Genomic DNA, 13941 nt, shown 5'->3' on the forward strand with positions numbered 1-13941 from the left:
TGATGGTTCACTAATACTACTACACACACCTTTTTTTATATACTTAACTAACTACTATTTTTATGAATTATACTAACTACTTGCTCACTACTCCCTCGATCCCCTTTTAAGCGTCGCTTAGATTTTCATGCTAAGTTTAACAATATTTATAGAAAACATTAGTGACATTTGTATCTCCAAATAAGGGTGCTATAAACGAACTTATAGTTAATCTAATGATATTAATTATATGATATCTTGTATATATATTGGGTTGTGTACGTTTGATTCATCGATATGTGAGAACGAGACACATAAAAGAGGACGAAGGGAGTATGTCCTAAAATACAACGAGCAATTTTAGGACCAAATAAGAAGCCTAGCAAAACACTAACTTGTCTCTCATTAATTGGAGTTTGGCTGTCTATAGGCCCCATTTGGTACAACTTTGCTTCACTTGTGGACTAGCTTTTTTTGTTTTGTTTTGGCTCCATGAGTAGCTTTTTTCATTTTTTACATTGTGCATGAGATTTCAGATACATATTATAGAAGTCACTGCGCGCGAGATGATACTTAAAAGGCAAGCATGGATGTGGTTTAAAAGGCATACACGTATGGAATAGGAGTTAAGCAACTCAAAATACCTTATAATTTAGGATAAATATTTAACCTTAAATACGTCCACCCAGCGTGACGACCACCCTACTGCTTCTCCGACGATGTGTGTCGTTCCCTCGCACCCTGCTCAGGTACGGCGGCCACCATGAATCAAATTCGCTCATCATATCTGAATCTGATGGGTCATGGTCCATGGCATGGTACGGCGGCCAATGCAAGCATCATTATTTGCGGTCAATGGATGCTGGATCAGTCCTGCGGCGTCCAAATATATGCATGGGGCGGATGTCTTACTAATTAATCTCGGCCGTCTGATTACAAATCAATAGATGACGATATATATAGAGTATCATCAGCTTATATTATTATTTCGGCAGTGGTACTAATAAACAAGCAGGCGCGCATGAAACATGCATGCAAAGTGTGACCTGAGGCGCCATCGGCTAGGGGCGGCGGCAGCACCCCGCAGCGGCGAGACATCCCATCAGCGCTGGTTGGGGAACAGGCTAGGGAGGTGCTGTGATTTTACAGAGACACGAAGGAGAGAGACACGATGGAAGAGAAGATAAGTGTGAATAGCCACTTGAGGGGGAAATATCAAAATTTTCACATGTGTTGGATACAATAGGTGAGACCACCTAGCGATGCGTTCGGAGGGACTCACGGCGTCCGGACGCTCTAATCATAGCATTACATCTGTTAAACTTTGGTTATGTGTCCAGGGCCTATTTATTTTGTATACAGAAGACAGATTACCAAGCAACAAAGGTCCAGAAATAAACATCATTTACAATATACTTAGCGTCATGGCTCATAAGGGAAAAAGAACACTGGCCGTAAACGGACGTGAAATTGAGCATCCTCTATGTTGATGGCTAGAACAAAACTAAATTCCCACGACGTGAAGCTATACAAATCAAGATCGTGTTCCAACACTGGGCTTATTTTGACTCACAGAAGAACAAGCTCCTGTGTATCGGCAAGGATACACGCACGCACACCACTCGTGCAGGTCAGTAAGTTTCATCCAGGCAGCTCTTGGCAACGCAAGCTTCTGGACGCGTAGGTGCAAACTGTCTGTCGCTTCTTCAGTGATAGAGCTTGTCCAAATCGTCTTTGAATTTGGTCTTTATCTGCTCCCTCTTCAGTTTAAGCGCTGCCGTCACCAGCCCAGACTCCGGCGTCCACGGTTCAGGCAACAGCACGATCTTTGCAGGAACCTCGAATTTCTCGAGCCTTGCTACTTTCGCAGCCTGCACAGTAGGATCATGTCACCTTACATGACACCTTTCTAAAACTATATAAAAATGGACTCTAATCCACAGTTGCAACATAAACAAAAACCTAGCATATGACTAACATGTGGTTACAGTATGCTCCCACCATGGTAAAAAGATTTCAGCTTGTACTAGGAAAGACAAACCAAAACACACCGCAATATCTGAAATGCAAAATTGTGCCTATGTAAACCAATGAGGTACTCTTCCTTTGACGCAGCAACTATGTTAGTATAATTTTTAGTCGTGTATGTAAAACACCGTCAGTTGAGTTATGTCTAACCTTTGATAGTGATTGCTGAACCTCCTTAATTGCTTGATCATTTTGGCAAAGCTTTTCAAAGCCTTTATAGTTTATCCCAGAATTCTGAGCCCACTTCTCCAAGGCCTGGTGTGCTGGAACAACCAGGGCAACACAATAATTATGAAATGGATCAGCATAGACCATGATGTTCTCCACATAATTGCTTGTTGCCAGAGCCGATTCAACCTGCAAAGAGAGACAGTAAATCACTCTTCAACAAAATATTCACAGTAGGTGTCACAGGCCTATATAGCCATGATGGGCTACGGAAGTACGGGGCCCAAGTCGGGCCAATAGGGCCAGCGTGAACAGTAACCGCGAGTACTGTACCTACGGGTACTGTAGAAATTGGGTTTAGGAAGAGTCTAGGATCTAGGTTTGCTTGTAGGTCAAGTCGAGTCCTCCCTATATATATATATATAAAAAGGGAGATGTATCCTTTCAATCTTAAGCCAGAACAGTTCAGGGTAAAACCCCTCTACCCCTCTCCCTCTCTTCTCCTGCCACCGCCCCTCTCCTCTCTCTGCGCCTCCCTGCCCTAGCAGCCGCGGCAGCAGCCGCCACTGTTCCCCCACCGCGCCCATGCAGCCCGCAGCATCGCCTCCAGCCATCACCGCAGCGGCCAAGCCGCTCACCGCTCGCGTGGACGGCCGCAGCCCCTCGCTGCTGCCGCTCCCCCTCCTTACCTAGGGCTGCCGCTCCTTCCTTCTAATCCTCCCTCAACTCCCCCTATCCTCCCTCTAATCAAGGGGAAGTCCCGCCCCCCAACAGGCGTTGACAACTGGTATCCGGAGCCACGTTCCAATCTACTACCATGGGAGACTTCCGCAGCGGCTACCTTCGTTCCCATGCCGACAGCTCCAACAACCGGTGGATTCTACACCTCAAACTCCGCCACTATTTTTTCTCTGGTTGCATCTAAAGATGGGAACAATGTCTACCACTCCGTCAACAACGGCTACACATCGTTCAACAAACCAACGCCGGCGTTGACAACATACAAACCAGCAGCAGCTCCACCACCATTGTCATCTACGCCAACATCTGATCATAGGAAAAAGGAGCTGAACGGAATTTTTGCAAGGCACCAAACCTCTCCATCAACGGCAGATCCAAATCAGCTGGAGAGTAACGTCCCCGAGGCGCCAATCCCACTCAGAAGAGGAGCACTGACGACGACATCCACCGCATCTGATAATCAAATTACCCCCAAAATTTTCTTTGCAGATCCCTATAAGGTGCCTTCAGATGCAATCTCCTCAGCGCCCACATCTATGCCGTCAATGATGTCACCAACGTCGCCTACACTATCTTGCACGTCAGAGATATCTACATCAGCACCATCACTACCTCCGGCAACATCTATAACAGCGACAACTGCTACAACAAAGCTGGCAACATCCATACCTGCATCACAAGCCTGCGACATCATCGTAAGGCTGACACCACCTACACCAGCTACAACATCTTCGAAGGCATCACCTCCAACGGCGACAATCACTTCCACGCGATCAGAATCATCTTCGCTAACAACTGCCACATGGAGGGCTACCAAGGATTCAAGAGCAGCCAGGGCCGATCCTAACACAACGGGACTCGCATCTTCTCCATCGGCTATCATTATCACAAATATGATTTCATCTACATCGCCGATCTGCGCAACACCCGCGACATCAGCTACAGATGCCCTAGGCGCCAACTCTGTGAATACACCAAAGCTGACCCTCAACATGCTGCTACAGGACGACGTCAACAATATTACAACAATGCAACCATCATCAACCTTGTCCTCCACCGACAATTCAAAAAAGGGAACCACCGCAACTCAGTGTTCAGGATGAACACAAGATTACCTCCCCTCCATACAGTGCTTCACCATCAGTTAGCGCATCAAAGACGACTACACAGCTCCAAGTCAACAAGTGCAGCCAACTCAGGGAGCAAAAGAGACCCAAAAACTGGCTCTACCTCAACATCGCCGATCCTTCCCACCCCCCGCGGCGACTGTGCTCCACAACATGAACCAGGTGCTGCCAACTCATCCTCAACAATGCATGGTGACCGACCGAATCGTTCCCCTCCACCTCAACTAGTGGGATCAATTCTCGGTGCCTTCGCGACGCTCCCACAACGGCAACCTCTAACCTACACCAGCCAGCAACCCCCTTCGACAGCTGAACATCCTCAGGTTTGCCAACATATAAATTTGAGCTCAAAAAATTATCTGCCTACTACTACTCGACAACTTCAATGGCGAGAGAAGAGACCACGATTGCATCCTCCCTGGCGTGCTAATACAAATCCACGTCAACAATGGATGCCACGACACGACGCAACACCACCGCTCCCAACAGGCGTCATCCGCATCGGCTTGTTCGACGTCCCTCTACAGGCGCCACAGATAGTGGATCGTACACCGATTCCGATCATTACAACGGGTGGCCGTGCAACACCACCAAAAGTGACGACCACATCAATCTCAACAGCTCGGCAACAACGTCTACAGCTAGGACCAATCATCAACACTGCTGCCGATATACCAAAAGGCCAGGTACATCTTCAAAATGTTCCTAAAACTAACCAGGCCAACTATAATATAGCACCACCTGAGACCGATGTCCAAGACGCTCCGGCAGCAACAACTCCAACAAATAAGGCGTCTCAATACACTTCGGGGCATATGGGCTATAACATCATCATCATCAGGAGTGACAAAGCCCTCATGACACCACACTGCTCTCGACGTCAGCACCACCATCAGAAAGACCATCAACGACGTCCTCATCGCCCAACCACAACTAAAGTACAGCAGCGCCCACATCTTCAATGGCCTCGACATAAGCAGTACCATCTACTACGAGGTTATTATCACAACTGTACTGCCACAAATGAGGTAACGCACCTAGCTCAAGCTCAATCATTGCTATGGGGCTACCTCGGGAGACAACCATGGCCACCACCACGACTACGCAACTGGCAACATCAGGCAGGCTCCAACACTTCAAAAACAAAAGGCGGCCACTGCAACATCAACCTCAACCGCGACGCTACAACGAGCACGCAACAGAGCTCAACACGAGGACGTGTTGTCTCGGGAAGGCGGGAGAAGTGTCACGGATCCAACTCTGACACCCATCGTCATGGCGCTGTTTCAGCAAACATCAGGCGCCACCGCCAGGAGGAGCTTCTTCAACCAACGACGTCGACGAGTGGGCAACGATACAGCGCAAGGACGCGCTGTGCGGTGAAGGGGGGAGTGATGTCACAGGACGATATAGCCATGATGGGCTACGGAAGTATGGGGCCCAATTCGGGCCAATAGGGCCAGCGTGAACAGTAACCGCGAGTACTGTACCGCGGGTACTGTAGTAATTAGTTTAGGAAGAGTCTAGAAGCTAGGTTTGCTCGTAGGTCAAGTCGAGTCGAGTCTATATATATATATATAAATATAAAGGGAGATGTATCCTTTCAATCTTAAGCAAGAACAGTTCGGGGTAAAACTCCTCTACCCCTCTCCCTCTCTTCTCCTGCCGCCGCCCCTCTCCTCTCCCTGCGCCTCCCTGCCCTAGCAGCTGCCGCAGTAGCCGCCACTGTTCCCCACCGCACCCATGCAGCCTGCAGCATCGCCTCCAGCCATCACCGCAGCGGCCAAGCCTCTCACCGCTCGTGTGGACGGCCGCAGCACCTCGCTGCTGCCGCTCCCCCTCCTTACCTAGGAACGGCCAGCCCTAGGGCTGCCGCTCCTTCCTTCTAATCCTCCCTCAACTCCCCCTATCCTCCCTCTAATCAAGGGGAAGTCACGCCCCCAACAGGCGTCTGACAGTAGGACTTTTTTTATAAAAAAAAAAACAAACCTTGCCAAGAGACACATATTCTCCATGCTGAAGCTTTACTATATCTTTTTTCCTGTCAATAATCTCAAGGCATCCATCAGGATGGAACTGACCAATATCACCAGTGTAGAACCAGCGTATGCCCCTCTCATCAACCTGTAGGTCACATGAAATGGAAAAAAAGTGAATACTTAAGGCTATAATGTTCTGGACTTCTAGTAGAGTCTTACCTTGTATACTTCATTCGTCTTTGCTTCATTGTTGAAATAACCTTTTGTTATGCTGTGTCCACCAACCACGACCTCTCCTCTCGGCATCGGAGAATCAGAAATCCTATAACCACCTTCTTCCCACGAAACAAGCTACATTGGTTCGACAAAAAAAAAAGGAATTACAGATAACTAAGGCCTGGGCATGCTGGTAAGACAACAGAAAGTCTTTCAGTAAAATGGACGTGTTCAGTGTACACATTAGGGAATCAACATCAGATGAATGGTTGGGGGGCAAGTATTTAACAGGAAAGTTTAAGCATGCCATTGAAAAAAGTAAAATTCTAAGCTATGCGGTTGACCAAGTGCACCCAGAAAAGAGGTGCCGAGCATGACACTCCCAGATACACAAATCAATCACTCATTGTTTTTAATGCAGGTTTCATCTGCTAACATCCGCCACATGAATATCAAGTATATTTGTTAACTACTATCCAGCAAACATCAAATTTGTAAACACAAACCTTGACATAGCAGCAAGGAAGCGGTGGACCAACACGACCCACACTTGTGTCATCCCATTCAGTGAAAGCTGCTCCAGCACAAGTTTCAGTCAATCCATAGCCTTGACCCACTGGGACACTGCAGCAACAATTAAGTAGCATATAAGGACAAGAAACATAGGAAACACCTTATCTTATCAGGAAAGTCATGGGCTACATATGCAATTGGATATAAATTCACTGATTAATAATCTTCAGTTTATCAGCTTTCAATTGGCAAGGATATTCAGAATAATAACTCAGATATTTAAGAATGAACTAAGCCAACTGATAATGACAGAAGAATCAGATAACATGGACCTGGACCCAATATGAGCATGTCACATAAAATTGGTAATTTGAGTACACTCAATGAGAACACTGGTCAAGGGCTTTTATAAGCAAACTATGATTGTAAATTCAGTCTAACAATCCTTAGTCAAATGCATAGGAATAAATTTACAGCTGCTACGAACCAAGATCACTCAGTAACTATGCTTAAGAGTTTCCTGTATAGCAACTAGTTAAAGACTCTGAGCCGAGCGGCATATAGAATATCAGCAATATACTCTTCCATAACTAAAAATCACATTATACCATTCATTCGATCAGCTGAGACAATACATTGTAATTTGAGATAAGCCGGGCAGAAGACATTACCCTAGACATATATTCATAAATCTTTGTGTGTCACTTGATAGAGGTGCACCACCACAAAGAACAAATCTTACACGTCCTCCAAGCATTGCCCGTATTGGTTTATAAATAATGTTATCCCATATCATCCTCTCCGGTGCCCAAGATCCAAACCAACTCCCCTCAATTGCTGCAAGATTTCGCTTATATGCAAAATCAAACAGCTTTTTTGTCAGGCCACCCTTCTCACCAACCTGGAAAGAGAAATAGAAATGTTAGTTTTTACGATGAAAAATAGTTGATTGCTTACTCATGATCCCATGTGATTAATGCCATTGAAGGCAGTTAATTATGTGTTATTGAAAATCATTGTGCAAATCTAATTCAAAGAAGCATGATGGTCTGTATGGTATGTGACCTTGTATAACTGGCCTGGAAACCCTACCACATGAAACAAAGGAACTCTCTTAACAGTGACCTCATGTTCTAGCCACAAAATTAAAGGTGTCACAAGATATGCCACAAGAGGGAGGTACTCAAAATCTAAAGTTTGCTCAAGTTATGTGATGCTTTTATCAATTCAGCATAGTTGTATCACAAAGAGCTGAGCACAAGGGGATGACTATACAACACAAAGCACTCTACACTAGGTTATAATTACCATATACATAGAATATTGTAACGGTAACAATGCCAATCAATGACATTTGGTGGAAATACAAAATTCAGGAAATAAACTCACTTTCTTAAACACAGCATCTCTGATACGATCCAAAATTGCAGGAACTGAAATCATAAGAGTAGGATTCAGTACAGAAACATCTCCTTTTGTCCCCTTCTTAATCTTGTTTGATGTATCAGTCATAGTCAATGCTGAACCATATCCAATAGCAGTACCAGAAGCTAACATGACAGTCTGGATTGACAACAACATCATATCATTAAAGATAGCGCAACTCTTGTAAAACTACATGTATATGAATTATAATATATATCACCTCTGCTGCTAGTTCAAAGACATGAGCCAATGGAAGGTAAGCCAGATAAACATCATTCATGCCAAGGTTTGGGACTATTGTCATGACTGCTGCAGTTGTGGCCACAATGTTGCCATGTGTGATCATTACACCCTACATCAAAATGAATAAATAGATTACAGGAGAGAAAAACACCTGGTAAATCAATGATTTCAGCAATAAAAATCATAGGAAGAAACTAAACCCCTAACATGCTACAACATAACTAACTAGTCAACGTGGCATGATAAACTCCCGAAAACTACTCTTTTAGATCTTACGCATTTTAGTGCACTTGCACCAGAGTTTGATATCTATGCATATTTTAGAGGCAATGTCAAGTGAAAGCTGTATCCACTATAAATTTTGCAGTGTCAGTTATTATCTATGCATTAGACAAAAAAATGCTGCAATGAACATTAAGATGTGGCTCATTTGTCCCACATCACTCTTAATGGCCCAATTGGTCCTGCCACTGTAGATTCTGTATCAAGCAAGGAAACTCATATATATCCAAGCAAATATTGGGACCAACTGTGGGTTCTGATTTTTTTATTGAGCACCAGTCGCCTTTTATCTTTTTTATTTATTTATGTTCATGCAAATTACAAGATTATGAATGCATAAGAAATTGCAAAAGCTTTGATCAACAGTATACCTTGGGAAGGCCAGTACTTCCGCTTGTATACATGATAACTGCAGTATCAGAACTTGAAGGTAACCTTGTATCAACATGAGATGTCTTGCCTAGTTCCTCTACTTCAGTGAAAGACAATGTTGTCAGATGCTTCACTTGATTCAGTGTCTCAGCCTCAATAGGTTCATCCTCAATATAGATAATATGCTTAAGACTCTGCAATTTAGAGCTGATTGCAGGTATCTTCTTAAGTTGCTTCGAATCACATATCAGAGTTGAAACCTGTGTCTGAAATTCGACAGAAGAGTATTTAAGATGTGTGACCAAATGAATTGCCGCTCATCGAATTCCTTCAATACTAACACTTGGGCACCAAATAATGTATACTGGTTAAGCACTTTCATATACGGCCATCAAGAACTTATAAACAGCTGGCATACAGGTTTTTTCTACAGGTATCAAGTTAAATGAAGAGTATAGACAAACGTAATTGTATAGTTCTCAACTGTATAGAGACAAAGGAAAAATGCCACAAAAAAAACGCTGTGTGCACCAAATCCACAGTACCTCGTTTAATGAATGCACCAATGCATCCTCACCAAGAGATGCATATATTGTTACAACAGTTAAATTTTGTCGGAAGCATCCCTGAAAAGAAAAAAAGATGATACTACAGTCAGAGAGCTTCACAAGTTCAAACAAATGTCCTGATACAATGGCATGCATGATATCATTACCTGAGCAGCAATGATCCACTCAGCTCTTGTATCAGAGAATATAGCAGCATGACTATCTAGGTCGTGGCCCATCTTGATAAGCCCAGAAGCAAAATTACATGCGCGGTTAAATGCCTCAGCATAGGTATCCCATTCATATTCACCAAGGTGCAGTTTCTCAAACTTCCTACCATCAGAAGATTCCACAAATTCCCTCTTAATTAGCTTCCTCATGCCAAGACACCTCCGTCGAGAGTACTTTTTGCTGGCCATCTCAAACAGAGCTGCCATTGTGGTGGCGCCCTCCCAAGGGACTTCAACTAAGGATGAAAACCTACTGTTCCGCATGGCAAATCCCTCCTCTCCACCCACATCATCTCGCACCGCCCTTTGCTTTGTCTTCTTACCAAACATCATGGAAAGCAAGACAGGAGTAACTACAGCCAGAAGCAGGGCGATGACAACTCCATTGACACCATACTCTTTCAGCAGTGGTACATCACTAGTAGCGATTCTTTTTAGAAAGGACATGTTGGAATTATCATCACTAACTTCTCCCATGGTTTTCCACTATATCTGGAGCATCAGACAGTAACTTGACAAATTTGACTGCATAAAAGTAATCACAGGGTTATGCGTGTTGGCATGTTATAACTTATAAAAGTAACAACTCTGATGGACTTGAATTTGTGCATAACAACATTGAGTGAGTGCAACATGGGTGATGATCCACGATGGGGGAATATTACCGTGGGTACCACACCGCTAGGCAGCATAATGGAAAGGAAAAAAGGCATTATTCTAACTACTACAAAAATTTAACAAAATTAGGGTGTCATCAATGAGCTCAGCATCTGAGCAGACAGATTCAGAGTTAGCTCTATGTCGAAGCAAGAACCTTCCAAAGCTCAGTAATATAAAGGTGTGTTGCGCATGATGAACAGGACAGAGCAAAAAGAGCTAGAAAACCGCAGCTTGCTTTACTTTAGGTGAAGCGATGAAGCTGCCCAGCGCATCATGATGGACAGGGAGTCAGGGAGTCACAACGACACAAGTACCACGGTTTTGATGGCGAGGATAGCAGTGAGACTAGAGGCACTTGTCACATCAATAGACCTAATTTTTAACAGACTCGGAAATCATTTCAAGTTTCAACAGCGGTACGTCATTTGTAGCAATTCTTTTTAAAATTGACATGTCTGAACTCTGAATTATATCTGGAGCATTGACAGTAACTTTTTGACAAAATTTACTGCATACTAAAAAGTAACCACAGGGTTATGCGTGTTGGCATGTTATAAAAGTAACAACTCTGATGCACTTGAATCTGTAGATAAACATTGAGCGAGTGCAACATGGGTGATGATCCATGATGGGGAACTACTACCGTGGGGGGTACCAGTACCATGCCACTAGGCAGCATAACAGATTGGTAAAAGGGTGTTCTTGTAACCACTAGTGCCAAAATTTAAGAAATGTTTAATATGGGTGGGATCAATCTGCTCAGAATATGAGCAGCGATGGCTTAAGACTTGGCGCTAGGCTGCTAGCCAAAGCAAGAACCTTTGACTGAGACCAAGTGCAAGGAAGGTGGGCTGGCGTGTAGAATCAGCCAGCCGCTGATGTGCATGACAGGACGGCGTTAGAAAAATCGGGGCTTGCTTTACTCTATTATAAGTAGATAGAAGAAGCAACGAAGTTGACCAGGAGATGATGATGATGATGATGGGCAACGGGGTTCGTGAGGATAGATGGATATATAGTATAGTAGTAGTAAGTAAAACAAGAGGCATTTAAATGAAACGAACAGACGTGGCCTCCGGCATGGATTTCTCCCAGGGAACATGCAATTTAACTGGACGCGGTGGATGGGGACTCCAGTGGCAGAGCATAGCGCGGTTGATAGGTAAACGAGGGGCATGTGACGCCGCGGAGGCGTGGCACTTGCTGGTGCACTGTGTGTGATGCGCGGCAGCAGAGCAGCATGCCAACGCCGCAAGAGGAAGAAAAAATTTTTTTTTTTTGAGGAAACAAGAAAAAAATTATATTACGTATTAATTAAGAAACTACTCGAGGGGGTTGGAGGCAGCAGCAGAGGACCCTGCCAGCCCCGGTCCCGGAAGAGCGTGAAGACGTTGGGTTAGTGCTGCAGGTGCTGTGAGGCCGCTCGCTGGGGACGGCGGAAACGGACGGGGCTCTCTCTCTCACTCACTCCCACGTAGGGGGTTGGGGAAGAAACTACCAAAGCAGAAGACGCCGCGGAACAGGACGAGCAAAAAGGCCGCGGGATCCCTTACCGGGAGGTGGTGGGGAGCAGCGAAAATGGCTCCGACTGCTCCGCGACGACGCCTCGTGGTCGCGGTTGTGTTGTCCGACTCGGCTCTGCACTTCTGCAGGCAGATTGGACCAGATCAGCGCAGAGGTGGGGAAGCAGGAGGGAGGTGGGGGAGGGGAGGGGAGGAAAGGGAAGGGGAAGGACCGGAGGGGCGGATCATCGCCTCACCTGCGCCGCGCCGCGCCGCGCCGAGGGGGAGAGGGATCGATCGGTCGGGGCGGGGCGGGGCGGGGGCCGTTGGCCGGATCTGCAGTGGTGGCGACGACGTTGTGTGGTGGGGTCTCCGCTCCGCTCCGTTTCGAATCCCGCAGGAAGAAGCCTGGAAATGGTGGAATGCGGTGCTCGCCTCGGTAGGGCGATGCGGTTGCTTCTTGTTTATCGTGTGGTCACCGAGGGGTGGGCCCTCCCCCTCACTCATGTGCCCACGTGTCGTATCGTACGGGGGCAGGGCAACTGGAAGTCTGGAAGGGACGAAACGAAAGAGAAGCGCCTACCAGGTACAGTACGGAGTACTAGTACTATAGATCGGACACGTGGGCCAACGTGGGCCTGACACGTGGGCCCACGTGGACTGTGTGCCTGCCATGTGATCCTCAAATACTCTTCGTTGATTTGTTGGAAGAGAAAAATACTGTTTCTTCACTGAAAAAAAATATAAATGAACATGACCTCTAATAATACACAGCCTGTTCGCTTGATCGTAAACGATCGTAAATTTCCAACCAGAACAGTATTTTTCTCTCATACCAAACCAGCCAGCAGTAATAATCCACGATTGTATACGATCGCTTCAGCCCCAGCCAAACAGGCTGACAGACCAGAGGGGTCATGGGGCCAATGTGTTTATCACAGTGGATTCTTCTTCTTTTTTTTTTTGAAACATTGCCAGGAGCGCTGCCAAATCATACAAGGAGGGAGCAAACACAAGTTTTACATTGTTTTATTACATGAATAACCAACACCGCAAACACACAGTGAGGATGAGCCACTTCATTATGGAACTTCTGGCCGCCTATACGCACGCTTCATTAGCCCCAATTCTTCCTTGATTAAACCCAGGACTTGCACAGGTGATCTCACTTCTTCCTGGAAAATCCTTCTATTTAGCTCCTTCCAGATATTCCAAGCCGTGTACATGAGTATCGCCGTCGTTGATCTCTGCTGCGTTGAGGATTGCCCTTGAAGTGTTTTTTCCCACCACTCGTGCACAGATTGCAAGTCCAGCGTTGGTATTCTGATAGAGTCACCAATCCAGTTTTTTACTAGGAACCATACTTCCAAAGCAAAAGGACAGAGGACGCAAAGATGAAGGGCTGTTTCAGCCTGCTGATCGCGCAGCCTACAAATTGGGTTGCAGGGCCAATTCTTTTTCAGGAGATTGTCTGCTGTCAAGATCTTTGCTTGTATTAGCAGCCAAGCAAAAAATTTATGTTTTCCCTCGGCGTATGCCCTCCAGATGGCGTCGGATTTGAATGGTGAGACGGACCCCTTGAATTGTGCTAGGGCTAGTCAGTTTCGTTTTTATTTAGCAATTAGTATTTAATCATAGACTAATTAGACTTAAAATGTTCGTCTCGCGATTTTCAACCAAACTGTGTAATTAGTTTTTTTCGTCTATATTTAATGCTTCATGCACGTATCGCAAGATTCGATGTGATGGCTACTGTAACATTTTTTGGAAAAACTTTTTGAAACTAAACAAGGCCTAGGTACACCGACTTTGCAGTATATGTTCCATCATTTGTCCATTTCCATCGGATTGTGTCATCTTGATTGACCAACTGGACTACGGACACTAGATCCCAAAGCTCCACAAATTCGGCCATTTTATGTACAGAT

The 13941-nt window shown here is 45.3% G+C and overlaps 1 protein-coding gene across 4 annotated transcripts; it reads right to left on the reverse strand.

The window, feature by feature from the left end:
- Positions 1-1325: 1325 nt before the first annotated feature.
- LOC136483333 (long chain acyl-CoA synthetase 8-like) lies at positions 1326-12460 on the reverse strand. 4 transcript variants are annotated; one of them, XM_066480357.1, is made up of 14 exons: positions 12271-12460; positions 12129-12149; positions 12065-12097; positions 9789-10376; positions 9619-9699; positions 9073-9339; positions 8397-8528; positions 8141-8314; positions 7423-7652; positions 6745-6862; positions 6242-6373; positions 6033-6167; positions 2158-2364; positions 1326-1850 (listed from the first exon to the last, which is right to left on the reverse strand). In XM_066480357.1, the coding sequence occupies exons 4-14, from the start codon at positions 10326-10328 to the stop codon at positions 1686-1688; spliced, it is 2181 nt and encodes a 726-aa protein (XP_066336454.1). In that variant the 5' UTR covers positions 10329-10376; positions 12065-12097; positions 12129-12149; positions 12271-12460; the 3' UTR covers positions 1326-1685. The 4 variants fall into 4 exon arrangements, with proteins under 4 accessions (XP_066336454.1, XP_066336453.1, XP_066336452.1 ...); XM_066480356.1 differs by having other exon boundaries at positions 12065-12149; XM_066480355.1 differs by having other exon boundaries at positions 12065-12157.
- Positions 12461-13941: the final 1481 nt, after the last annotated feature.

This window comes from Miscanthus floridulus, chromosome 9 (assembly GCF_019320115.1).
Source record: "Miscanthus floridulus cultivar M001 chromosome 9, ASM1932011v1, whole genome shotgun sequence".
NCBI classification, from domain to species: Eukaryota; Viridiplantae; Streptophyta; class Magnoliopsida; order Poales; family Poaceae; genus Miscanthus; species Miscanthus floridulus.

Excerpts from the sequence above, each read along its gene's own strand:
- LOC136483333 (XM_066480358.1), bottom strand. The coding sequence starts at position 10,328 with ATGGGAGAAGTTAGTGATGATAATTCCAACATGTCCTTTCTAAAAAGA. Across the intron at positions 9,700-9,788 it reads AGTGGATCATTGCTGCTCAG|GGATGCTTCCGACAAAATTT; the intron begins GTAATGATATCA and ends TTTTCTTTTCAG. Across the intron at positions 9,340-9,618 it reads TGGTGCATTCATTAAACGAG|ACACAGGTTTCAACTCTGAT; the intron begins GTACTGTGGATT and ends GTCGAATTTCAG.